This window comes from Zonotrichia albicollis, chromosome 1, assembly GCF_047830755.1.
Source record: "Zonotrichia albicollis isolate bZonAlb1 chromosome 1, bZonAlb1.hap1, whole genome shotgun sequence".
Lineage (NCBI taxonomy): Eukaryota > Metazoa > Chordata > Aves > Passeriformes > Passerellidae > Zonotrichia > Zonotrichia albicollis.
This window is the reverse complement of record NC_133819.1, coordinates 107711832-107738039: the sequence shown is the minus strand read 5'-3', so window position 1 is coordinate 107738039 and position 26208 is coordinate 107711832. Positions and strand designations below refer to the sequence as shown.

General features: G+C 36.0%; 1 protein-coding gene across 3 annotated transcripts in view; it reads right to left on the bottom strand.

Annotated features, from left to right (window-relative positions):
- Positions 1-1506: 1506 nt before the first annotated feature.
- RBBP8 (RB binding protein 8, endonuclease) overlaps positions 1507-26208 on the bottom strand; it is a 34226-nt gene continuing 9524 nt past the window's right edge. For 2 of the 3 annotated variants that reach the window (XM_026795672.2, XM_074549519.1), the window contains exons 4-19: positions 24915-25010; positions 22760-22872; positions 21156-21231; positions 17937-18103; positions 16406-16507; positions 15643-15740; positions 14892-15019; positions 13073-13958; positions 12861-12987; positions 10899-10999; positions 10412-10526; positions 9358-9510; positions 8680-8749; positions 7628-7724; positions 3922-4063; positions 1508-2079 (exon numbers count right to left, since the gene is read on the bottom strand). In XM_026795672.2, the coding sequence (XP_026651473.2) occupies positions 1982-2079; positions 3922-4063; positions 7628-7724; positions 8680-8749; positions 9358-9510; positions 10412-10526; positions 10899-10999; positions 12861-12987; positions 13073-13958; positions 14892-15019; positions 15643-15740; positions 16406-16507; positions 17937-18103; positions 21156-21231; positions 22760-22872; positions 24915-25010 (2569 nt within the window). In that variant the 3' untranslated portion in view covers positions 1508-1981. Of the gene's footprint in view, positions 2080-3921; positions 4064-7627; positions 7725-8679; positions 8750-9357; positions 9511-10411; positions 10527-10898; positions 11000-12860; positions 12988-13072; positions 13959-14891; positions 15020-15642; positions 15741-16405; positions 16508-17936; positions 18104-21155; positions 21232-22759; positions 22873-24914; positions 25011-26208 lie in introns of all 3 variants that reach the window. The other variant, XM_026795673.2, reaches the window with a different exon arrangement.

Below are 26208 nucleotides of genomic sequence, written 5' to 3'. Positions count from 1 at the left end.
TATACATTTTGGGCCTGAAGCTGCAATGATGTCCTTGGTTCTCAGGCTGGAAAAGGATTATTTTGTCTAACTAAGCTGTGAAGAGAACTTGCTAACACTTTACATAAAAGTTCAGTTATATGCTAATGAAGTACAGAATCTGGAAAATATGAAAGCTAAAACTTAAGGCATCAAAACATCCTACTTCATAGCAAAATTTACATTTGACAAGTTGCAGAGTGCCTCTACTTTTCTTTTGGTGAATGTAGCTTTTACTGTGTAAAGGCTCTCCCTAGTTAAAATCAGTCTCCTACCCTACTCCTCTTGCTAAAACTTCTTTTTTCTAATGGATAAATATTTATGCAGACCATCTCAGAGTTGTTCTAAAACAATTTTCAAGATACCTGCAAGAATTCCACTTTTTGGCAGCACCTGTTTTTTTTAATTAAAAAAAAATTCCAGGAAACCAGACTTACTTTGGAATGGGTTGACTGCCTGTTACAAGAAATGATTTCACAGTGTTGTAAACATTTATTGTCAGCATGAATTCGTATATATGGGAAGGACTAAAGACTTCCATTGTTATTTGGCTTTATGCCTTTGGCATTCCTTAGGGTACACCCCTGTGAAGTGCTGAAATAAGAAAACCAACTAAGCAGGTAGGATGGGGACAGTGCCTACTGTTATCCCTTCTTCTACTTTTCTGCAAGGCCTGTAACTTCAACCTAAAAGGATTTTGTGTCAATTAGCGTTACAGTTAAATTGATCACATTTGTTTTAGTTTTCTTCTTGGACCTATGCTACAACTTCTCCACCAGCAGAACCTGCCACCATTCCTATATAAAAATAGCTGAATTTAAATGGTCCTATCCACCAAGATTTTAAATACATTTTTATACCCATACATAAAGTATAAAAATAGAAATTACAGATACATTTTTATATATAAATATATATACAGATAACTCCCCAGATGTATGTATACTTTTTTATGTATGTATGTATAAATTTCAATAGTTGCTTGCTTTATGATCTCTTTTTAAAAGAGTTCTCAGTGCTTGAACCCAACTCTGTAGCTTCTTTATTCCTAGAGACCTTATGGTGATCTTTGGCTTGCCTACCTATGTAGGTATTACCCTGCCTCTGTGATACTGTATGATCTTACTTTCCCAATGCAAGTATGGAAATACATCCCCTCCTACAAAAGATTAATTTAAAATATCTCTGGATAATAATTTGTAATCTAGGTGATGACTACTGCTGTCCAGTAGGAAAACTCTGGGCAGAACTGTCACCCAAATTTAGAAATAAACAATGCTTATCTCTACCAATAAATGAGACACATATCTGCAAAGAGATTTCAAGGAAAAAAATCCAAGGAATATTGGACATTCTAATTTAAACACTGAGGAAAACATGGTGGTCTACATTTAACACCAGAATTGAAGAAAGACACTTACACTTCCTGGTTTTCACACTCCCAAAGTATGAACAGTAGACACATTTAATATTTAATGCAGCTTTATTCCAAGTAGATACAACCATTATTGCAACAAGAGAAAAGAAATACAAGAAAATCCAGAGCAAAATAAAAGCACCCTAGAAAATTGTCATTTCTGTTCCCATTAACAGACATTTACTCTTGCAAGAACAACTGATTTCAGTGACTTCAAAGCAGTTATTCACTGACACAAAGTTCAGACAGGAATTGCTGGAATTTCAGCTGCTGGCCTTAAAGAAAAAAAAAGTAGGAGACTTCTCTGACAGGTGCAAAAACGAATACAAAATGTATTAACACAATATGAAACAAACATACATTAAATAGTCGTGTTTCCTGGTACATCAGACTTGCAAACCAATTTTATAAAATGTACATATTCAATTAAACAATTGATCTATCATTGTGGAAAACACAGTTCTTTATTTCAAGTTTATATTAACTATAAATATCTACGGACAGGAGAGATCCACTTCAGGCTGGCATTCCTCACTTCCCCATCCTTTATGTCTTCTGCTCTTTGCCTTTGGGAGAAAACATCACAGCGTAAGGCTGCCGCCTCTTTGGACGTTGACAGGGAGCAAGGTCCTCTTTAATGTAGCCTTAAAAAGAATAAACCTGGGGTAAGAAATACTATATAAAAACAGAAATAACTTCAGCTTTAATGTGTGTTTTGCCTCAAAAAAAAATGACTTTTTTTTTTTTTTTGGGGAACTTTGGGGTTCTGACTTCACATAAAAGTTTTGAGATCCCAGTGTGCAAATATCATTCATTAAAATACACAGCAGCTTTCTAACAGGTGACTGCACAGTAATGCCATACAGACAGTTAACAGTGAAGAACAGAATGGAAACTATGAATTGCTCATCTATTCAAAACAAAAGTGCACTTGTCATTTTCTTTGACCAAGGATTTTACTTAAGAGTAACAAAGTATGCAAGAACTGCTAATTCAGTTCACTAACAAAAATCACTTTTGAAAATGTAAATCCTAGTCATACAGAGGAAACTTCAGGCACATGTATAAACAGTACCTCCCTCTGTTTTAAAAGCATCCAGATTTATAAAGACTGGAAAAAGCTGAACATGAGGCTATGGATCAAACACACCGTGAAAGCTCTCTGATAAGAGAAGTGGATAGAAAATTTCTATAACATACTCAACTTAGCTAACACTGACAGTGAACAGACATTTTATGCAAGTCAGTTTCAGCACCTGGCTTTTGTCAATTCCTTACTGTTGATCAGCAACAGTGCCCACCAAAATGAGAGTAGCAGATTTCTACTTCATAGTTGGAAAATTCTGTCTATGTTACTCAGTTATTTTAAAAAAACCAAAACAACACAAACAGACAGTTCAAGATACCAATAAGGAGTAGAAAATACCTATGTTGTACCCCACTACACTGGAATGGCAAGATCAATTGCTCATCATGGGAACTCCCTCGTGTTTCAATTCTCTTGCTGCACTGCTATAAAATAATTTCCTTTTCCAAGGGAGGGTTGATCTAAAGTCTGATATGCTGTTGAGAACCATCAACAACTGAACAGCTCTTCCTCCAGCCAAGAAGCTAATTTTTAATGAGGCTGCAAGCAGATTCCAAATTGGTAGTAACAAGTTATATGGTCCATAAAAATCAAGGCTCACTGTTGTGAAAGATTAAGGATGATACTGCAACACTATCACACAACACACATACACAACTCTGGCTACATTTTCCTGTGCCTGACCTGACACTGTTACAAGAACAGATAAACGCAAAGATTATTGTTTCACAGCTAATGCACAAGTGAATATATAAATGGAACTCAGAGAGTTCCTGTAGGCCTGCTCACCCCAGCACTTCACCACTTCTGAAGAATTGTACCTAGAGTACGCTACAAACTCACTGTGTTTTAACATAATTTGTAGAACCTCAGTTTTACACCAGGCTCTAAGATTTTGAAAAATTATTTAGAAAGAACAAACTTCTATGTGAAGATCAGTTAAAAAAAACCCCAAAACCAAACACCACATCTTTTCATTGTCACTAGCAAGCAGGGTATATATATGAAAAACTGTTTAACTACACCTTACCTGCAACATTTCCATTATTACCTGGTATTATGAAGCTCTAAAACCACTGACAATGGACATCAATAGTGCTGCCTGTCTCTCCTGAGTAAGTACAATCTCTTGGCCTTTCACTCTGAAAATCCAGTTCTTGCTTATGGTCAAAATATAGAGTTTAAGTTCTATGAAAATCCCAATTATTTCCCAATGCCTTCTCTAAGAAAATCTCCCTATATTCCTTTCTTAGTAGTACAAGAACTGCTAATGCCAGTGGATAATTTCACTGGGAGAAATGGTAGATAATTTCAGGGGAGAGAAAAAAAAAAAGGGAAAAAAAAAAAAAAAGCAGCAGCAGCTTTAAAAAGTACTTTTCAAGATCTTTTTGGTACAAACCTCTTTCCACACAGGTTTGGGTGGAAGGAAATCCAACCTCCCAGAAATTTTCAGGAGTATTTGGAGGAATGTAGCGAAATCTATGTCTTGAACAGGAAGCTAGTTTCTTCTCTCTCTCTTCTTCTGGAATGTCTGCATAATACTGAATGTAAGCAGGGGGAAAAATCCCAGTTAACAAATTCATACATAACAGAAACAGCTTTAGCTTTACACAATTGACATTATCAATCACTGAGTTTATTAACACAGTTATCTAAAAACAATGGTGAGGACAGCTAGAGTAGAGATTTGTTATCCAAGTGACAAACACCTGGCAATTATCCTAAAAGCTCACTGAATTTACAGACTAAGTATAACAAATTTATTGTGGCAAATCTGTTAACCTTCTGTCTTTTAACATACCATAACAAGGTTGAGGTATGTGTACAATTACTTATGTCAACAGTCTACTGACTGATTTTACAAAGCTAAGTATCACAGGTGTTGAAAGAGATTGGAATTTTAAAATTTATTAAGTGTCAGCTTGCATCTAGAAATAAAATTTAAAAAGGAAAAAAACCCCTCTACAAACCCCATGCTGCAGAATTATTTCCAGTATCCAAATTTACAGTAGTAACTGCAAACTTAAGTCAAAATGTTTCCTACTTACTTAGCCTCAAATTAGAAGTAAATAAAGAGTTAGTTTAAATAGCTGACTGACACTGGGACTCCAGAAATTATCTGTCAGCTGAGCATTCTCTACAGTAAATTGGCTACACTCTTTCAACCCTGTCAGCTGTACTGGGGGCTGCAGTGAGAAAAGTATATACTCCCTCCAAGCCTTTTTGCTGGGTGTTTCCCTGAGTAGCATCATAGAAAGGTAGAGTATATTTTTTTCCATGCAGTTTTCTCTGTTTTAATTCTAGTTGTAATTCTAATTTAATTCCTAAAAATACAAATCTGGACCTTAGAGCACATAGAGGGTCAAAATATTTTAAAAGTGAATGCACTGCTTGATTCAACTTGTAAGTCAACAGTCAGAGCCATACAAGAAAGCTGACCTCTGGGAAAACAGTAAAACATTTCTACTGAAATGTCAGTCTTGCAATTCAAAAAGGCAAATTAAAGTTTATAACTCATTCAGTCAGATGGAAAGTGACCTAGACTGGGGAACTCAGGAAGAGAACAGGATACCTCTATCACAAGAGATTATTTCATGCTCTCAGCTACTGGCATGATTTCAGAAAACCTACTTGGAATTGTAAAGTATGCTCATTCAATTTTTACTGACAAAAGTTAAGAACGAGGTGCTAAGTCAACAAAATTAACTACAAGAATTCTAGAGTGTCTGTATAAGACAAATATTGCTGAGTTTTATTTTGGGATAACTAGCAGTGCTCCTTATTTTGTCCTGTAAATAGCCTGAAATTTTAGAAATTAATCTACTAAAAGTTGTTAGTGTGCTGCATTTTTTAAAATTAAACAATCATGATAAGTAAGGAATAATTACAGATCCAACAATGAAAAGTACAGTACAGTTTAGTGGGAACAGAAAATAAGACCAACCAAAAATCAAGATAAGCATGTTTAAAAAATAAATTAGAAAGAAATTCTTTGGTTTCTTTAGGAATCTATTAGGGTTGACAGAGAATGAGAGTTATGTAACTCAGCTAAACAGCAAAAAAACCTCTCAGCTGTTTTCTAGATTGATCTCACTGTCCACAGCATTTTTAATCCACACAAAACATTCAAGCTAGGCTTTTCCATGTGTGAAGATACTGCAATCCAATCCTGTCTTCCCTGTAAAAGAATTGTTTATAGAACTCTACAATTTGCAGTTTCAGAAAGCGAGCAAACCCTAAAAATGTTCCTCCCATTAGTTTAGCAAAAATTTGCAGAATAATTCCTGTAATCTAAACACATATAAAAATGCATCTGAGTGATCCTCCTACTCACCTAAGCGTAGCTACACTTAACCACACTAGCAAGCATTACTTTTACAAGCTACCTGTAACTTCTGCCTACAATCCTTCTCTAATAGCATCACAAGGTCATAAAAAACCAAAACAAGACTTCTTATCAATAGTTCTACACTGTAAAGTGTATGAGATGCTTCCACAAAGCTTTAAGATAAAGCTTATAAAGGACTTTATTATCAGCCTGCTGTGGCATGTGCAGAAGTGAAATCCCAGGTCCTCTCAAAGTGACAGGAACTGACCCCACTGGCACCACTGGCAGTACAGGGCCAGAATCAATTTACTGATCTCTATCCACTCCCTAAATATTCCCTTAGACTGTGGCAGCTTTTCAAACCCATGTGGCTGCTCAGCAAGCCAAGGCTTTGCTAAAGCATCATTTATACTTTATCCAATACTCCCTTCTCTCACAGGCATTCAATTCAAAGCTAGTTTTATTATGGTGCAATGACACAGCCAAGCATTCCACACATTCCAAGACATTAATCTTCAATGGTGTAGACTTAAAAAAAAGCCCCCAAAAGCCAAAGCCAATAACAAACCCAAACTTTCCTAGCATTTAATGTAAAAACCTACAAACTGGAGCTGTGAATGTTTCCAGACACTCTAGTTATCACTCCAATTTGACAGAAAGTAACACAAATTGGATTTACAGAAGGAAGATCTCTAGCTTACAAAAACAGGAAATTAAAATGCTTAACACATGGCTCTGGAACCATGAATCAGACTGAAAGTTGGGGCTGTTTTGTTTTCTTTCAAACTCTTTAAATCAAACATATTTTTTAAATGGTATTTATAGTTGACTGTAAAAATTAGGTATCTGTATTTAGGGAGCTTTACCAATATTTTTCAGAAAATAATTCCATTAAAAACATACTCTAATAAATTTCAGCTAAGTAAATGGGACTTGACTATAAAGTGAATAGCAAGAGAATCTCTGAAGATGTTGGTTCTAAATACATGTGGAAATTAAGTGCAAAGATTCCAGAAAATCCATCATTGTTCAGTCATTAATCCACACTTCTACTGAGTCATCATTTATGAGCTCATAACTCTACTAATGGCTAAATATGTTCTTATTACACATATAATTACGTCAATATTTTATCTCTACACCAAGTATCTGAAAGCAGCTTAGACAATAGAAAAGGAGAAAAAGTTTGTGAATTGTGAAATCAAAAATTTCATACTTTTTAACAAGTATTTTAAACAAGTAACTTTAAACATTTTTGCAGGCATTTGCATAAATATACACATTGTCTCCTATGATGGTGCAATTATCTGAAAAAAATAACCCAGAAAAGAAAGAAAAAATCAACCAAAATGAGATCTGTCTATAGATAGACAAATAAAGGTACAATAGGATACAGAACTTATTCCAGCACCCATAAAGTTCAGTAGAGCTTTTGATCTAAAGTTTGGAATACTGTAATAGCTCTTTGACCAGCTAATTTATTTTTTATTAACAATAATTGTACTGGAACCATGATGTAAGAAGCTCTTCTGTCATGCAGATACACACAGAAAAATCAAACCCAAGTCTTTCCATGTTATATGTGGTTACTGCAATAAAAACAAACAAACCACCTGCAAATTTGGTTATCCAGCTTTGGTAAACACTTACTTCCCAGCTACTGTAGGTAATGATGATGATGCAACCAGATTAACAATTAAAAACAGCACTTCAGCACTTAAGATACTGTCTGGAGTTAGAAGCATGGAAGACTGACAAATTTTAAAGCACTACTTACTATTTCACATTCCTTACAAGTGTGGCCAAGTAATTTTCTTCTTTCGTCTTTTTTCCGAATAACCTCAATATGAGGAAAATCTAACACAGTATTCTTTCTGAAAGACAAAAATGTTTTCACATAATAGTACTTTTATTTCTTCCACATGACTGGAATTTTCAATTTTTTTACAACACAATGATGGACAACAAGTTAAAAAAATAATTCAGAAAACGTCTACAAAACTCAAATCATACTGCCTTTCATAGATGAATAGGGCAATTTCTATAAATAAAACAGTTTTCAAACATAATATGAACTTTTACATAACCAGAGATGTGTGTCTCATTATTATGGCTTTTCATAGTGTAAAAGTAATTCCTATACAGAAATTACTCAAATAGAGATCTTCTATAGAATATTTTTGTCCAAGACAGAGTTGTGCTTGCAATGATTTCCATGAGAGGAACATATGTTGGGGTTCAAGATCAGTAGTTTCTTTTCAACTTAACTGCTTTCAAAACAGTAAACAAGTTTTCCTCCACAAAGAAAACACGCACTGAGATAAAATATAAGCTAACTGAAGGGCTTGGTGTCATTACAAAAGGAAGACTCAGACTTCTGATTATACTGGAAGGCAACAGAGGAGGCACTAAGAGGTGCAGTTGTTGAGCAATATTCATTTATTGCCTAGAGAGCAAGGGGTAAAAAAAACAGAGAAGGAAAAGTTTTCATTTGTACAAGCAGCCCACAGGTGCTTGGCTCATAAATTCAGGCATGACCACACGCCTGCAAGAAGCCACACAGATTACAAAACACTGCATTCACTAAAATTATAAAAAGCAGAAGAGGCAATCCCTTCTCTTCAGCAAATGTAATAGGCATTTCAACATTTTTTTCCACTACCCCAGTTTTTATCTAAAGTCTTTTATCTAATGTAGTAGATCTACTTCTGCATCTTCTGCAACTGCTAGGCTGTTACACACAAACACATTTATTTTATGGAGGATCAAGTTTCCTATAGGGAAGATACAAAGAGCCTTAAAATGCCCATAGAGTACAAACTAAATTACCTCTCATCGCTTTTGAAATAAGGCTCCACAAAAGCTTTCTGCTTGGCTTTATCTTGTTTATCCTCATGTTCTGTAAACAGACATGCAAAACAAAGTATAAGGTTAACAGACTGCCTACAGAAACTTCTGTAAAATTATTAATTAACTTTTAAGAAATATAAAAATTCCATGTACAGGTCAGTCTGAGACAACAGATTCAAATAGATACAAAAAAAATACAGAATTGATAGAACCATCAATCAAAAAGCAGTACTGGAGCGGAAGGAAAGCAGCAGTGACACAAGCAAAAAAGAGAAGAACATAAAGGAAAGGCTGCTTAAAATACAACATACTGTAAGATTTTCCACAGAACCTAGAACAGTGAGAAGAAAGGAAGTAAATAACTGTAGCCAAAACCTGGTGTTTCTTTTAAGAGTCAATTTAATGTTCTGCTGCTGTGCCAACTTCCACTATACATTCCACATTTGTGTGGTGATAAATGAACTACCAAAAAAACCAAAAAAGAAATTCATATTGCCTTATGTTTTGTCCTTAAAAGTAATCAACTTTACCACAAACTGATGCAAAAAGAACTGGTGGTTAATTTGGCATATTTGTTCCTAAAGAACAGACTCTGATTTCAAATCAACTCTTGTAGTTTAAGTAAGCTAATAAAGACAAAACCAAATTATATCCCACTCTTTAGTTTCTTGCTTGCTGCTGCTATTCCCTTATCCTGCTCTTCATCATGAAGAGTTTCTCTTTCATCACATGCAGGAGCACTATCTTCTGGTAGGCAGGATTCATATTCTTCATGGCTTGTCTGATCAAACATATCTGTTATTTCTCCTCCTGTTATCAAAAGCACAAAGAACATCCAAATCAGTGTCTCAATGATTTTAGTCAAGAAATTGCATTTTGACTAAATGTGTATCAAAATAATTAACATTTACTTATTGCTCCAGTACCAGTTAACTCAAAAACAGCTACACCTTAATTCTTGCTGCAACTTCTCTGTCAATCTTTCAAATGTGGCCAATGCTCATTTCTTTTTCAGATACCTTGGATCCCATTTCTAAAATCTGATTAACTGCTAAAATCATTGTGAGGTACCTTTAACCTTAATACTGGTTATGTGAAATTTTTGTTCTTGTAATTATGGACTTATCCAAGCAAAAGGAAATACTTTTTGTGGATAGGAAATAGCCAGTGCCCTGCAGCCATGATTCACCACATACCATATGGTAAAAGTGATATAAACACATTTGGATTTATTTTAAACATACTAGTTCTACTTATATGTCATTAAAAACAAAATTAGTCTTCTCATACAAAGAATGATGTGATTACATAGAAAACTGTTGAAGCTGTTTACTGCAGGTGAGATCAGAACTGTTATATGGTTAAGTATTTCACCCTTTAAGCACTGTAAAGGAATAGCTAGCTACTGGCTCTCTCAGCACAAATCCTGTCTTTTTTCTTAACCTATGTTAAAAAAAAAACAATCTCAAAACCCACCACCAACTCTCTAGGAAACAGACTGACCCTGTGTAGTCTATAAATTTCATCACCAGTTTTTTACTGCAAACCATTTTCTATTATCTAGTCACACAGGAAAAAAACCTGCCCTTTTACTCTTTCCTTCTCCTCCTTCTCAAAAAACCAACCAAACAAAAAAACTCCAACAAATCCCCAAACTCCCACCATACCACAAAAAAGCAAAGTAAACTGAAGAGAAAAAAAAGAGTCTTACGTGGACTGCCTTCCTGATTTTGCTGTTGACTTTTTATTTCTAATAGCACACTGTCACTAACATAAGTGTAATCCATATCGACAACTTCCCCTCCAACTCTGGTCTGAGAACCACCCTAGGGGAAAAAGAAGCAAACATGACAATTCCACCCAGAAGCAATTGGTCAGTCAGTGTCAATGCTGTGTATCTGAAATACTTTCAAAGCAGTTACTGGCTTCTTTTTGGACACTGATTTTTTTTCCTGCAGCTTACAGCCTTATTAGAATTGTCACAGCCATTTGTCCACTTTCATACTGAGATTATTCCTGCTGAGTACAACTAAACAGTGGACATGTTTTAGGATATCTGTGGCATGAACAATATCAAATGAGCCAAATTCTGAATTTTTTTACAAAGTGGGTTTGGTCTGTCCAGAACAATGTTCACAATACTGCTTTGCAGGCTTTTTCAATATCATAGAACGTGCAGACTTATTATAAAAGTTCACCTTTGTATCAATCACAGTAATGTCCATTTTGTACTGTGAAAGATCAGCTCCTGGGTCTATGCTCCACTGGAAGTTTTCTAAAGGTGGTTTATCTTTCAGGTCTGTATGCACAGAATACGAGAAAAAAAGGACAAATAATTAGAATGCAACTCTGCCAGAAGCATCTGATCTGCTGGCTGTCCTGTGTATGTGCTTTATGATGGCACTCAAGGTGATCTGGGGTCAGCCTGGGTCAGGCTGACAGGCTTGTAGCTCCCTGGATCCTCACTCCAGCCCTTCTTGTGCATGGGTGTCACATTTGCTCACCTCCAGTCAAGTAGGACCTCCCTGGTTATCCAGGACTGCTGATAAATTATGGAAAGTGGCTCGCTGAGCACTTCTGCCCACTGCCTCAGTACCCTCATGTGGATCCCATCTGGCCCCACAGACCTGTGTGTGTTCAAGTGGTGCAGGAGGTCACTGACAATTTCCCCTTGGACTATGGGGGTTTCAATCTGCTCCCTATTCCAGTCTTCCAGCTCAGGGGCTGGGTACCCTGAGAATTACTATTAAAGATTTAGGCAAAAATGCACTAAGTACCTCATTCTTTTCCTCATCCTTTGTTTCCCCCAAATCCAATAAAGCTCATTCTCCTTAGCCCTACTTTTGTTGTTGATGGATTTTCAGAAATACTTTTTATGGCAGTAGCCAGGTTAAGCTCTAACTAGACTTTGGCCATTCTTATTTTCATACTTTATATTTTATACTTTATATTCTTATTTTTTGTGTAACTTCACAACATCCTTGTAGTTCTCCTGAAGCTGCCTGCTCCCTCTTCCAAAAGTCATAAACTCTTTATATCTGAGTTCTAGCCAATGCTCTCTGTTCACAGGCTGGCCTTCTTTCCCATCAGCTCACCTTGCAGCACACGCACGGCCTGCTCCTACACCTTTAAGATTTCCTTCTTCAAGAATTCCCACACTTCTTGGACTCCTCTGCCCTTCAGGACCACCTCCTAAGAGAGGACTACCAAGTGATCTCCTAAACAGGCCAAAATCTGCCCTCCAAAAGTTCAAGGTAGCAGTTCTGCTATCTCCCACTAACTTCTCTGAGAATGGAAAACTATCATTTTGTGACTGTCATGCTCAAGATGGCCCCCAACCATCACTTTACCTACCAGTCCTTCTCTGCTTACAAACAACAGGTCCAGGAGGTGCCTTCCCTAGCTGGGTCACTATTGAAGTTGCATCAATGACAATGCAAGGGTCAGGTCTAAGCAAAGAGTACAAGTGTCTGGTCATTGCTCCAAAGATGCCTCTTGATTTAGCTTTGAGGGGAATATTTAGATTTCAAGCTACATGGCCACGCCAACTATTGGCAAGTATCTTTTAAATTCATAATGCAGTATTTCTAAATAAAGTATGCAGTGTAACAGCTTGGCTGAGGAGTACAGAAGCTTTGATTCTGCAATGCTAGTTCAAGAAGTTTTCCACCTGGGAGAACTTAAGAGGAAAGATACATGCTCTGGAAAGAATATATGACAGCCTGTGTTGATTATCAATGAAGATACAAATTTCCTTACCAGACCACTAGGAATAAAAAAAAAAATGACTTATGCTTACACTTGAGTAATTTTCAAGTATTTGATATAGGCAGTTTAAACTCAAACTTCATGAGATTTTATTATTACACTGCAATAAATAACAGTGCTAAACAAACAGCAAAGAAGAAGATTCCTAGCCTGTCGAATGTACACCTGAATACCAATGATATATTTATTATACAGTGGCAAAAGTATGCCAGGAAGACAGAGACTTGTACATGTTGGGGGTGATCCTGAGAAATCCCAAATAGAATGTGACTGAGTTAGAAGCAGAGCAAAGGATTAAAGTGGAAGAAGGGAAGACAGGAAAAATTCTATTCAATCTGAGCACAGGCTGAAGGGGTAGGCAGGCAATAAAAGGAATATTTTCATCAAGTTACCTTGCTCATTTTGCTGTGCTTTACTTTTTGATAGTCTACAAGGGTTTGGCTGAAGTACAGATGCTGGTTCAGACTCTCCATGTCCTGTCCTTGTTTTCTTTCTACTGGGTACATGGCCACTGGCAACCTAACAACATATTGCAACTTTACTATTACCCAAAAGTCAAATAAATTACTTCAAAGGAGAAGAAAAAAGAGTCAGTAAAACATACCTTTACATCATCAAAAAGTTCCTCTGTCTCTGCAGAACTCGGCAGTGGTGCAAATTTGAAGGGGGGAACTTCTTCTTTCGTTGGGATCTGGTTTTTCCTGTCAGGGAATGCTCTTCCCATCACTGCCTCTTGTACACAGGATTCCTCTTGTACATCTCTGCCAAACAAACAGCTCTCATTGTTGGCATTTGGAACGGATGATGAACGTTCAGGAATGGTCTTCCCTATGTGTGAAAAAATGTCATGCAGAGTCACTTGCTTCAGTCTGTTTTTATATGTCTCCTCACTTCCTTGTTTTTTCTCTTGCCCACGAACTCCAGAGAAGCGATCAGACAGATCCAAGGGCTTATCCCCTGTATGTTCCCCATTAACCTGCTGAACATCAGACCTAAAGGGCACAGAGCTCTCTTTGCTGAATGATGCTTTCTCACAGCTAACTCCATTATCATCTTCAGCTTTCTTTCTCTTAGCACACCTGCCTTCTAGCTGCTCCTGGTATACAAGCAGGACATCGCTCTTGATCACCTCATTTTTAGCTGTGCAGCTGTTTCCAACACAGGTCACAGCCTCATTAGAATTCTTTCTCACAACCATTTGCCTATGGACAGAGGCCTGGCTGATAACAGAGTTGATTTCCGTCCCAAGATTCAGAGGTGCAACAAAAGCAACATCTTCAGACTTTGATCTACTTTTATGAGATCTGGAACTGGATGGATTGTTGAAGAGGATGGTTTTGAGATGAGGCTTCAATCCTGAATCTAAAATACAAGGAGCATGAACTGTACTTGAGTTGTTCTTCACGGTGCTAGAAGCTCCAAAAACAGGGGAAGCTACCCGAGAATCCCAGTCATCACGTGGTGGAGTGTTATGAGATGGATCTGAAATACTGAATACAACGAAACATGAGAGATTTTTCTGGTGTACAGATGGAAGGAGAGAAAGTGATATAAAAAAAATATGTTTCCTATTGCTAATCTGCTTTAAAGCTGTGTGAGCTGCTAGTATTAACTGAAAACAGAAGGAAGAAGAAAAATTAACCTATGCTAGGGATAGGTACTGGTGCACTTAGAGCTATAGAAGGCAAACAAAATACAGATCTCATCCTTCACTTTGGTGTATGGTGTGAAATTCTGTTCCACATTCAACTGAGAACCAAGGACAGAGTTAAGTCTGCCTAAGTATCTCTTCTATCCAAGGACTCCTTATTTCTCAGTGCAATGAAAAGGAAGGAAGTGAGAATGGTGGCAACAGAAGTCTATTTCGGTTCTTGTATATATCTTAAAACCACAGCAGATTCTCAAAGCTTCTGCAAGTGAAGGAAAAAACTGCAAGCTCCTTTCAGGTACTGTTTTTGCCTGTCATTAACAAACATACATTCAAGACAACAAATAGGGAAAAAAAAAATCAGTTTAGACTACAATATCCTGAGAAGAGTGGGAAGGGCAGCAGTCAATTGGTTTGACACCTAATCAGAGCAATAGGATCCTTCTTGCATTACAGCTCTAGGCCCGCTATCCACAGGGTTATGGGCTTTAGAAGATACCTTGCAATAATGAGAAGTTAGGAAAGAAGGGACTGTGTATACAAGAAGCCCAAACAAGAAGTTTGTGGATTAAGTAAAAGCCTACAGTTTTGCATTCTATCAGTTTCACTGCTTCTCATGTTATTTACTTGAAAGAAAGCCCTCTGATACAAAATATTTGTTTCCATTTCTATAACTTTAAAGCAAAATGCTGCATGGTTTGAAATTCTACGAAGACCCAACTTCTATAAGCCTACTTAAAACAATTGTAACTATTATAACTGAGTGGAAACACACCCTAGATTGTTGTCATCATTTCTTGATTCAGAAGCTGGCTGTTTTCTTGAGTCTTCAGACTGCATGCTCTCTGAGGCCTGGCTCACAACTGTATTAGTGAGGGGAAGATTCAGTACACTCTGGGACTCCTTGCAAGTGGTGAAGGAAAACAAAGAAAAGAAGTGTGAGAAGATATTTGATTTAAAATTAGAAATATGCTCAGCTGGCACGTAAATACTCTGAAGACCCATTAAAATCAAAACATTCAAAACTCCAAAAAATCATAAAAGCTAAGAGATGAAATTTGGACCAGAAGCTTTAAAGAAATTTTATGGAAACTGAAAAAATTCATTCACATGCATGGACACAAAAATATTCTTCATACTATAATTTTCAAGGTAGTTACCAACCAAAACCATCAAATAATCTCACCTGAGTCACCAACCAGTCTCATGGCCAAGAAACATTTTTCAATGTCTTAGATTTGATTACTGCACAAAGGGAATTTATCAGACCCAAGGATTTAGATCACTGTACTAACAAAACCTGAAAGGAAGAACCATGTCTCTACCCTCCGCAACCCCCCCAGACAGGTCAGCACAGTAATATCTCTTCATGCTCAAGTCAGCAAAGACTAAGCAAAAGCAAACCAAAGTGAGCTTACTGGAACTCAGAATACTCTTGCAGAATTTTAATGCAAAAGAGAAAAACACTGGTTTTGTAAACAACAGGCCCAAAAAGTTGGTTATGTAAGAAATTTGGTAATACTTACAGATTCCTCTTCAACGCTAAGTCCAATTGTTTCTGCAACAACTGCAGCCAAGTTAAAAGATGGCTTTGGAACAGGGTATCCTCCCACCCTTGCTTTATCTTTGTGAGTAGAAAAAAGATCACAATAAGCTACATATGCATTATAGTATCTTGCTTGATTCACAGAGATGATACAAACACAGAAGAAAAAAGATCACAAATTGAAACTGGCATTTATGGAAATAGTTAGATCTCTGTCAGATAAAGTCGTATCTGGAAGCTGTAAGTGGCAAAAGAATTTCTGATGAGAGCAAACTGCTGTATCAGTTTGATACAGAGAAAAATGTGTCAAATTTGAATAATACAGCTCCCCAGAATTAAAAATCATTGTATAAGTTGCTTTTCACACTCCTGGTACAGGACACAAATAATCTGATAAAAGCATGTAGAACAGAGATAATGTGTATTTATAATACAATGCTTGTCTTGCATATTTCCATTATTTTTAATTTGTTTTTACTAGGAAAACAAGAGTTTCCCCTCTTTGAGGGGTTTAACATTACTCTGTTCATTAAACTGGGGCAAGACAATAATATTGGAAAGCACAAGAAGAGCAACCCTGACATGCATGAGAAATTCCATGCTGATTCTCAGTCATTATTTTAAAAGGTTTGCACTTTATCAGGTTTCTGTGTTAAAAAAGGTTAAAGAGATGAAACCTCAGTTTTACAATATTTTTGCCTTATTTTGAATGGAATTAGAACTAAATCTATTAATACACTTACTTGGCACAGGGGACAGTTGTGGATCACAGGTGTCTGTCACTAGTATCTCTCCTCCATGGTGAGTGCTCACTTGTGTGGAAAAGAATGGAATTTTTCCAAACTCTAGGAAATGTGGAAACATTTTCACATGGTGAAATTATCCTTTTGTGATAATTTTGTACAGATACAAACAATGACCTAGATCTTAGAAGCACTTAAATGCGAGATTTAATATTTCAGTAGATCCAGCAATGTAAGCACATCTGATAATTTGTGACAGTGATGTGTCAGAATAAAAAGAAATATGATAAATATTATATATTAATCCTTTTTCTCACAAATATGATTTCAGCCAGTCAGGCCTAAAACACTACTAACACAAAATGACACCACCATCTAGTCTGACCACATAAAAATAGTTATTCAAGCTGTATTTGGCCTGTTAATAGGGAAATACAATTATTGAACGATGAAACATCCAAGGCAACAAAGTTCTGCATCAGCTAAGGTAATAAGGTGAAAAACCTGAGATCTGAATCATGACAAACATACACCATGCAGTCCTTTCTGCCTTGATAACCAATAGCTTTTCAAAGCCATTAACTGTGATAGTTAAGTGTGACACCACTTCTTACATATTAAACTTTGGATTCATTTAGAACCTCCATTTTTTATACAGAATATGGAGAGAGATAGGTATGCCTAGAAAGGAGAAACTACTCACAGCACTTAAAATTTCGAATGAAAAATAAAGAGCATGAATAGCCAGCCCACCCTTTTCATCCCACAGTTATTCTATTTTTATTCTTGGGAAGAGGCTTTTAGTCAAGACTAATACTTAGATGTATCCATACTTAAACTACCTTTTTTATGCCACAAGATAAATTTACCTGGATTATAAGGTAAATTGCTATTTCCTGTGTATCAATAAAATACAAGAACAAAGTGCTTTATTTCACAAAAATACTTTTTGTAGACAAAATATTTAAGAGTTATTTCTATGACACATTTCTATTTCTTGACAGAACAAAGTCTGGAAATTAAAGGCACACTGTACTTTTGAATTTAAGTCACAAAACAAATGCAAACAGTGTGGAATACAGAGAGATAATGTAGATATCTACCAGTTCCAGTTACATCACTTCAGTTGCAGAATACTTTCAGAATGTGGCATAATATCTATTTCACTCTCCACTAGGTGGTGACATTGCTGCGTGCACAAGTCAAACCCGAATAGATACTTTATCAGCCAATTTGCAGGTAGAGAAGAAACATAGGCTGGAAAACTGTTACATTTGCATGTGCACATGGGTGAATAAAAGTAGAAGGTTGAGATAAGTTCTGAGCATACGTAACAGTTAAACTGATGTAACAGTTATTGCTATAGATTTTTTCCCCTGGACTCATGCATTATCACACAAAAAGAGTAAAGGCAGAGCAAAAAAAGCACAAGGGTTGTTTGGTTGTTTTTTTAGTTTTTGCCCTTTGCAATCAAGTTTATACACCATCTTTCTCTTTAGCCCTTAATTAATTACAAAAAAAAAATTCTTACCACTGTTGTTTTCCCTAAGTTCCAAATCTGGGGGTGCATGTTCTGCATATCGGACATGTCTATTCTCTTTTTTCCTTCTCATACGATTAACCACAGAAAATGAAGATGTTAGAACTGGAGAATCTGGAATAACTTCTTCTGCCTCCACTGCTTGCTGCTTTTGCACCCTGGAGACCAAATCAAGTGGCCAAATAAAAGCCCAAGTCAGCAAGATGAAGAGTTTTCACTTCAGCAAGCAGGACAATCACACAGTACGAGAACCCAACAATTCTGGAAATACAGCCACCTCAATAACATTACACTGCAAAAAAGTTATACTCAACCCAGTTTTTAGATACATCTAACAAAAGACTGACAATTGCTCCATCAAGCCCAAGAACAGAATGCAACCTTGGCTCCTCACATTTGAAGTCAACGTATAACTGCACTATGAAGCCCCTTTGCCCAGAAGAAGGTAGGTACTGTGGAGGTTATGGCTTGTCCTCTGAAGCAGGTGCTTCTTTAGTAAAAGAATGCTGAAATAGATGGATCAGTGTCTCCTCCCCTGTATGGAAATCCCTGTACATCTTCACAGGTTATGACCCTGAGATTGGCTGAGCTGGTTAGAGCATGGTGCTGGATAACACCAAGATCCTGGGTTCAATCCCTGGATGGGCCATTTGCTTAAGAGCTGGACTTGATGATCCTTGTTGGGTCCTTTCCAATTTAGAATGTATTCAGTGATCAGAAATACTGCCTTAAATACAAAATAAAAGCTTTTGGACAATTTCAAATAGTACTGAAGAGCACTGTATTCAAAGCAATCCCTCTCCAAAGCACTGATGGTACCTCTAGCTCAACTCAAAAAGGTCTTCAGGGAATAATGTAAAAAGCATGGAAAACGAGTAATGTAAAATACAAGATGAGTTATGAAGTTTACCTTCTCTCACACTGTCAGCTCTAGCAGCCTGCTAGAGCATCAGTATATAAAAACTGGTGTAACAAACAACAATGTCTTTTCTTTCCAAAAATTCTCTCTATACATAGCAAGGAAATAACAACAAACAAGGACTGATTTTGGATCTTTGAATTTAAAATCGTTTGTTTAGTACTTCACAAGGGGCTACCTGCCCTATGGTGGTAGCAGTGAGATGTCGAAGAGACAGTAAAAGAAAAGCACACAGAAATCTAACTCAGCCTGCTTGGTCATCTTCCTGCAGTTGCATTTTTCCCTAAGATTCTCAAGAGAAAACACAGGCCAAAAGATAACTTCCTAACTATAAAGAAAAGGATATAAGGCTTTGATTTAAAGGAAGAAGAGGAAATACAGATAAATTTTTGCTTGCATTGAAGCTGAACCACAACATCTTGTATAAAATAAGGTAATGGAAAACTTAAAAAAGATGTCTGGCTTGAGACAAAAAGCATTTTTGCAGTTAGGCTTTTTACCACTACTAACTTTGAACCCTTAATGACAAATACTGATGCACCAATGTTCTCAAGTCTTGATGAATCCCTTGTGTGATTTTGTAATTTCTCATTTCTAGCACATTTACAAAGAAAGCACTGGAAAACTGTATTATCTACAAGCAATTTCTTAAGACACAAATCAAAATAAACAACAGAGAATTATACTAATCAATTTACTTTGCAAATTTAAGTTAGCTGTTAGAGTTCTCTTTAAATTTACTGGTCTTATTTGACAAATGAGCCTACTAAAAATATATTTCTCTGCACCTTACTTCTATATAAACCAAGAGGTAGTTTCTACATCCCATCACAGAAAAAAAAATCAAATGAAGCGGCTGCCATACATACTGTACATCATAACTATGTAATAAATAACTTCTGAATCATAGATTTATCTGAGATCCCAGCAGAGGTTTTTGCAGAAATTTCCTTGCTGCTCCCATCCATGCACAATGAAATCTCAATGTCATAAAGGATCAGATAATGCAATTCTTCTACACTTCCACTGATTTCACTTATATGGAGAATTCTCAGGTTTTTGTTCCTAATATTATAACTTGGTTACAAAATACAGAAGACTGCAAAAATCTGATTTCATATCATGCAGTAGAAACAATCTGCTACTTTGCACCTACAATGTGATATTATATCAATCTAAGTTGCTAATTCTAAATAAAGTACCATGACTATAGCTCAACCAAACCAACCAAATGCAGTAGTATTAAAACTGCAGTTCCATCCTTGTAAATTACTGTTCATCCACTCAACTCTGCACTTATTTAAATGATCATCTAACATGCAAAGCAAATAATGTATTGTGACATTGGTCATTGTCAGCTTTCCTGCATTGGCCAGAGATTTTTAGTGGAAGCTGGGGTCATGAAGAATCCAAGAAAATTAAATGCATATATAAAAAAGAAAGGACAATGAAGGTGCAAAGATGGCCAAGAAATACAAAGGAATAGGGCTGTAGTCATTCTGAACTGAACTCTAGTTGTTTCACTGCCTACTGAAGTTGAATTCTGACAGAGACAAGAAATAAGCCACATGCATAAAAACCCTTTTGTATCAAGTCCACACATCCTGTCCCATTTCTCCCAGGCATGTACACAACTTAGTCACAGATAGGGAAAAGTGAGATAAGTTTCAGATGATGTCAGACCACAACAAGAAAGGAACACTACCGCTGCCTTGCACAGTACACCACATTCACATATTAACAACAACATTAGATGGCACATTCTTACTATAGCAGATTAAAATTTCAGTCAATTTGTAGCTCAATATTTCTATGTCTTTTTTTTCAAAATTTACTATAGTATTTTTCTTTTAAAATTGCAAAATTATAGTAAGTTTATTTTAAAAATGTATTGCAAGATCCTGGGACTTTTTGACTATTTGACTATACTTTTCTGAAGTCTTAGTCTAGGAGGAAAGAAAAGGTAAAGAGGCAACGAAGGAATAAAAGCATGAGATGTAAGGCTTTGCTATACACTGTGATCAGAAGTCCAGAAAAACTTCTATGATAAATTCACTTCTTCCAGTTCTACTCTCAGTTTAAAACAAGATGCACACAGATAAAAGAAAATAAAAATCTGCACAACAGAAGGCAGCTGGGCTTATGTTGTTATGTTGTGGCAGCAGGCTACCTTATCACAGTCTATCTATCAGAAAGAGGAAACAAGATTTTAAGACTTAAAAGCTGATACTTATATTCCCAGACATTTCTACTGAGGAATGGGGGAATATCCCAAACAACCCAAAACTTACTCTAGCTCCTTCTGCAATTGCTGGAACTGTTCAGTTAACTTTTTATTCTCATCTTGTAAGTTGTTTTTTTCATTCACTGAAATTTATAGAAAAAAGTATTTAAAAAACCAATATACACATGTAACAAAACAATCTTGTCCTTGAAGGAAACAGAACCAATTGTAAAATGTAATACCATACAGCTTCTCTGTGGTTTACAAAAATTAAGTTTCAGGCTAGTTATTGAAAAAGTAGTAAAATGACATGTTAGAAAAGGCAGAGGTGACACAATTACTGCATCACAACATTAGTTCTACACAATCATTAATTACTTTTGTCCACATACACACAAGTGAGACTGTGTTGTAAAGATGAGTGAATTGCTCACTTGCCTCCATGGACAAAACTGCTACCTTAGACTAAGGATAACCTATGAAATACAAAGCAATTTGAATTTGCTTTTAGCCACTAGTACAACCATTAAGCCTTTCTTCCACGCTGTCTCAAACTAATGCAGTGATAGCTCCAACTCTTCTGTCCACTTTAATTTTTATGTTTTTGTTTTTATTTTGCTGTTGTCTATTTTGCCTCTAGATTCCTCAAATTATCTTTTTCATTGTTCTACAGATCTCAAGCCAAACCCATGGGAGCCTACTGTTGTGTCACAGCTCAAGATTTGTACCTAATAGGTGCCACCTTGATTTTTAAGGTTCAGAGCTATATTTAGAGATTGGCTGTACCCTGTTTGCTGTTCATCATTAAACTCACAACTCAGAACAATTTTATGTAAGCACTCAATATTAGAAGTGCTTAAAACTCTGTGTTCTGTATTAGCATAGTGTTTCCATAATTTAATTAAGCACCCAAAAGCTATTTTTTGTCTAACATTTCCTGTATTTTAAATCTCGTTTAACGTTGCTTGTTCTTGACAAATAAAGACAACTAAATGATACAAAATAATTAATGGTAAAGATACCATTAACATTTAAAAATTCTGTCCTTTATTATTGTATGCTTTATACAACCAATCTTTCCAAACACTCTTCATGAACATATTCCTGTCCTGCTTGTGTATCACCCGAAACAAACAGAGTAATTTGTGTCACATGTTCTATTTCTTGATTTCAAAATGAGCTGGCTACAAGCTGCCAGGTATAAAGCTATTTTTTGTGGCCTCAGTTGGTTATGTGACAGTTATGGGTTTACTGCAGTTAAAGTCCAAGATCAACTACAGGACACAAGCTGGATCCACTTCTGTCTGAACTTGATACTTTGCAATCACCAGTTCCTTTTGAAGTCAGGGTTTTCTTAGGAAAGCTGGCAATCATTCTAGCTGTAGGAATAAACAGAAGCAGTCACATTTTATCTAAAGTAGCCACTTTACAGTGTAAGATTTTCCACATCAGTTCACTTTCAGTATCAGCACTTCAATCTCAGAAGGTGGGTCAAATGACTAGTCACTGGTATGTTACATATTTTCAGACTGTACAGTTAAGTATCCCCTGACTGAACTTTTTGGGCTTACTGAACACACCACATATAAATTATATCAAGTTACAGGAATTACTGGAGAACTAGTTTACAAAATAGCATGTTTTGTCTTCAGGCTTGGGGATAAAACTCACTAAGCTCAGTTATAAGTTTGAGGTTCTGCTGCCGGATATTTTCAAACTCTTGCTGCTTCTTTCTCATATGTTCTTCAGTTACAGCACAGCGATCACATAACCCCGCTCTCAATCTACAATAAAATGAACAGAAAAAGGTCCCTCTGTTAAAAAAATATTGCTATGCATGAAGCAGATACCAATGTTTAATAGACCTTTTGAACAATGAAAACCAGAGAAATTCTGAGAGCTATGCAGAACACCACTAAGTACTGTGGTTTTATACATTCACATAGCAATGTTTTGAGATTTCCAAATGATCTAATACTATATCCTCTAATGTTTGCATAAATGATTGTAGGTACTGGATACTTCCAAAGCAACATGCATTACTTTATATAATAAAGTGGTGCATGCTACACCTTGCCACTGAAATCCTTTGTAAGGCATCCTACCAAAAATACTGTTGGATGTAAATCACCATTTTATGTAAAGTTCATTCAAGAAAATACAAATAAGCAAATCACTTGACTAAATAGCATTACAATCTCATTTAAGAAGGATACGTACTGTCATTAAGCAGAATACTAAAATAAAAGCAACAAAAAGCAATTTCACTCTTAACAACTGCCAAGTAAATGTGAAACCCTTTATCTAAGCACAAATAATTTGAAGTGGACACAAAAGTTCATGAGAGGCATTGACTCCACTGTCTCTAATAGTGCAGATTAGCTGTTTAAAACACATCCATGATCAGAAAAGGACTGGTTAGAATCACTCCATCTTACCTGACACATTCATTCATGCAATGAAATATGTGCTCATTTTATAGTTGATAAATGGAAAGTATTTATTTCTGGTACACAGCAAATAGCTAACAGTATTACCAGAGTGAAAACCATACTCTCCTTTGCCTGCTAAATAAGAAACCAGTTAGTCAAAAGTTCTCCATTGCTGATGCTACTACATCAAGTATTAAATCCCAACTAAACAAACTGTATGACTTTCCAATTTCACAGCTGAATATTGGAAGCAAAAACCACACTTATTTATTGGTGTTTTAGTATTGTGGAATTATGGCAAGAATAAAATACTGAAATGCCTTTTCATACTAGCTTATCTGGATGTGTTACAAACACAGCATTACAATTTCCTTGTATTAAGTCAGTTGAAACACTTCTTTTGTTTTTCACAATGTGAGTAATTAATCTGCCAAGGTATTAGAAAGGTCCATCCAGACCATGAATGCCTCTCTACTTACATGGTATGAAAGTTTATTACCTGCATGGCTACAAGCTTATCCCTAATGCCTTTCATGAGAATGGAGTTGAAAGTAAAAGTAGAGTATCACAGCCCAAAATTTGAGGTAGCACAGGGACAGTGGTAAACCATCTCCTGTTCCTAGAAAGCTTCTGAGAGCCTATTAACAGCAAATTTCACATATACTTTCCAAAACAGGTATAGTTTTCAAAGAAGGAAAAATGCACTGTAATTTCATGTCTGTTACTTTTGCTTTGCTGCACCAGATTAAACAGAAACAAATTAGGAAAAGGCAGAATGGATCAAAATGTGAGGAGAACACCTAAGTCCGAAAAAAGGTAAAAGATGGAACCTGTGATCAAATTTAGGTAAAACAGGCAATTGGTAAAAAAGACCCCCTCAAATTGAAACATTTCCTAGTGAGTTATTTCATTAGTTTCACAACATAGTATAGAGCCTTTGGGTTTTGTACTTGTATTACATCTTGATCAATATAAAATTTAACTGTACAAAGATGGATACAAAAGAACAAACCTGAAAGTGTCTGTTTGCTTCCAAGCTGCTCTATTCTAAGTTCTATTGAAACAGAACTAAACAAGTTAAGCGCTTTGAAAATAACAATACAACAGAAATTATTTATTTTTATCCATTACTGATTTTATGTTTAATTACATAGATGAGATAAATAAATATATATGTTATAGATTTATTGATTGCTCTTCAGAAAAATGTAAATTTTACACCTTTCTCTATAACACACCATTTGCATTGCATTAGAAAAGAACTGGCTCACTAAAAAAAAATAAAAAACAATAATCCCACACTAAACCACAACAAACTCAACTTGCAAAGTATCCAGAGCTACTCTGCAAGAGTAAAATTCAGCCAAGTCAAAAGCCAGAAGACAGTACTTCACCTGTCCTCTAAAACCTTGATAGTGTCATGAAGTGCTTTTTGCTGTTCTCTGAGCTGTTGGTTTTTGCTATAGAACTCTTCAAGCCTCTCTGCATCCCTGAAAAGAAAAGGAAGAAAAATTAGTTCTAGCTTTAAATTGCAGTAATTACTTTTTCACTAGAGAATTTTCTCTGGCATGTTTCTTTCATACCATCGGGAAATGTGATTATCATGAGCACAAACATTATGTTGAACATACAAGAAGTTAGTGTGTCTGATTAATAATTTGCAAATTAGAGGAAAGATGCAGCTAGTTTCTAATTCATAATAGAGGTGACCTTCTGTTACATACCTTTTGCTCAGGTAAAAAGTAGAATTAACGACAGTCAAGACATAAAAACTAACAAAGTTCAACAATTTCAGAGAATAAGCTCAAACACTTCTCTTACACCTTACTGTGTTGTGGAGCTGTGGGGAATCTAATGGGAGCTTTCACAATAAGGTCATTTTGTTCTTGTCATATCAGTGAGTAAATTCTGCAGTGTGGCAAACCACATTAGGTTTGGAAATCTCTGAAAAGTCTTTAGATCCATTAGAGATTTACTTCCTCAAGAAGAAATTCTCTACAGAGCATGTATTCCCATAATATGTATAAAGACAAAAGAAGTCTCTTTACAAAACGCTCAGAAGCAGTTCATCTTGTAGAAAACTCCTTCTCTAAAAATCAAAACTTACTAATTGACAAAGAATATTTTCTCCTTAAAAGAGCTAAGGAAAAATAGTAATGTTGACTCCCCAATTTCAGCTCCCTTTCAATGTTATTATTAAATCACAACAACTCTTCAAGATGCAAACATGGTATGAGTGACAAGACATGATTATTTTCTACAGGGATATTAATGTTCAATAAAAGCTAAGTGCCTGAATCTGTGCAACATGACAGTGACTAACTTCTGAGAAATTCCCAGTTCTTCTTTCTATCATGAAATCCTTTGCATATATCCATGAAAGCAGTTGTTTGTTTTCAGTGTGCCTGAGATGGATTATTTGTGGAAGTCATGAAATTGGCTCATGAAAAGCTGTTAAGCACACACACACACCAGGAAATGAAAGCATATTTACTAACTTGATACAGTTCTTTTACACAAACAAACTTTTAAACTGGCACTATCCCTTTAACACGTTTAGCCAACCACATTTTCATACTGCTGGCATTACAGTAGTTCAAGAAACTAGCAATCATAGGTCATAAAGTGAATGGGACAGCTGGAAGCTTCTACAGTGTTCAGTCACATTTTATTAATCTTTAAATTTAA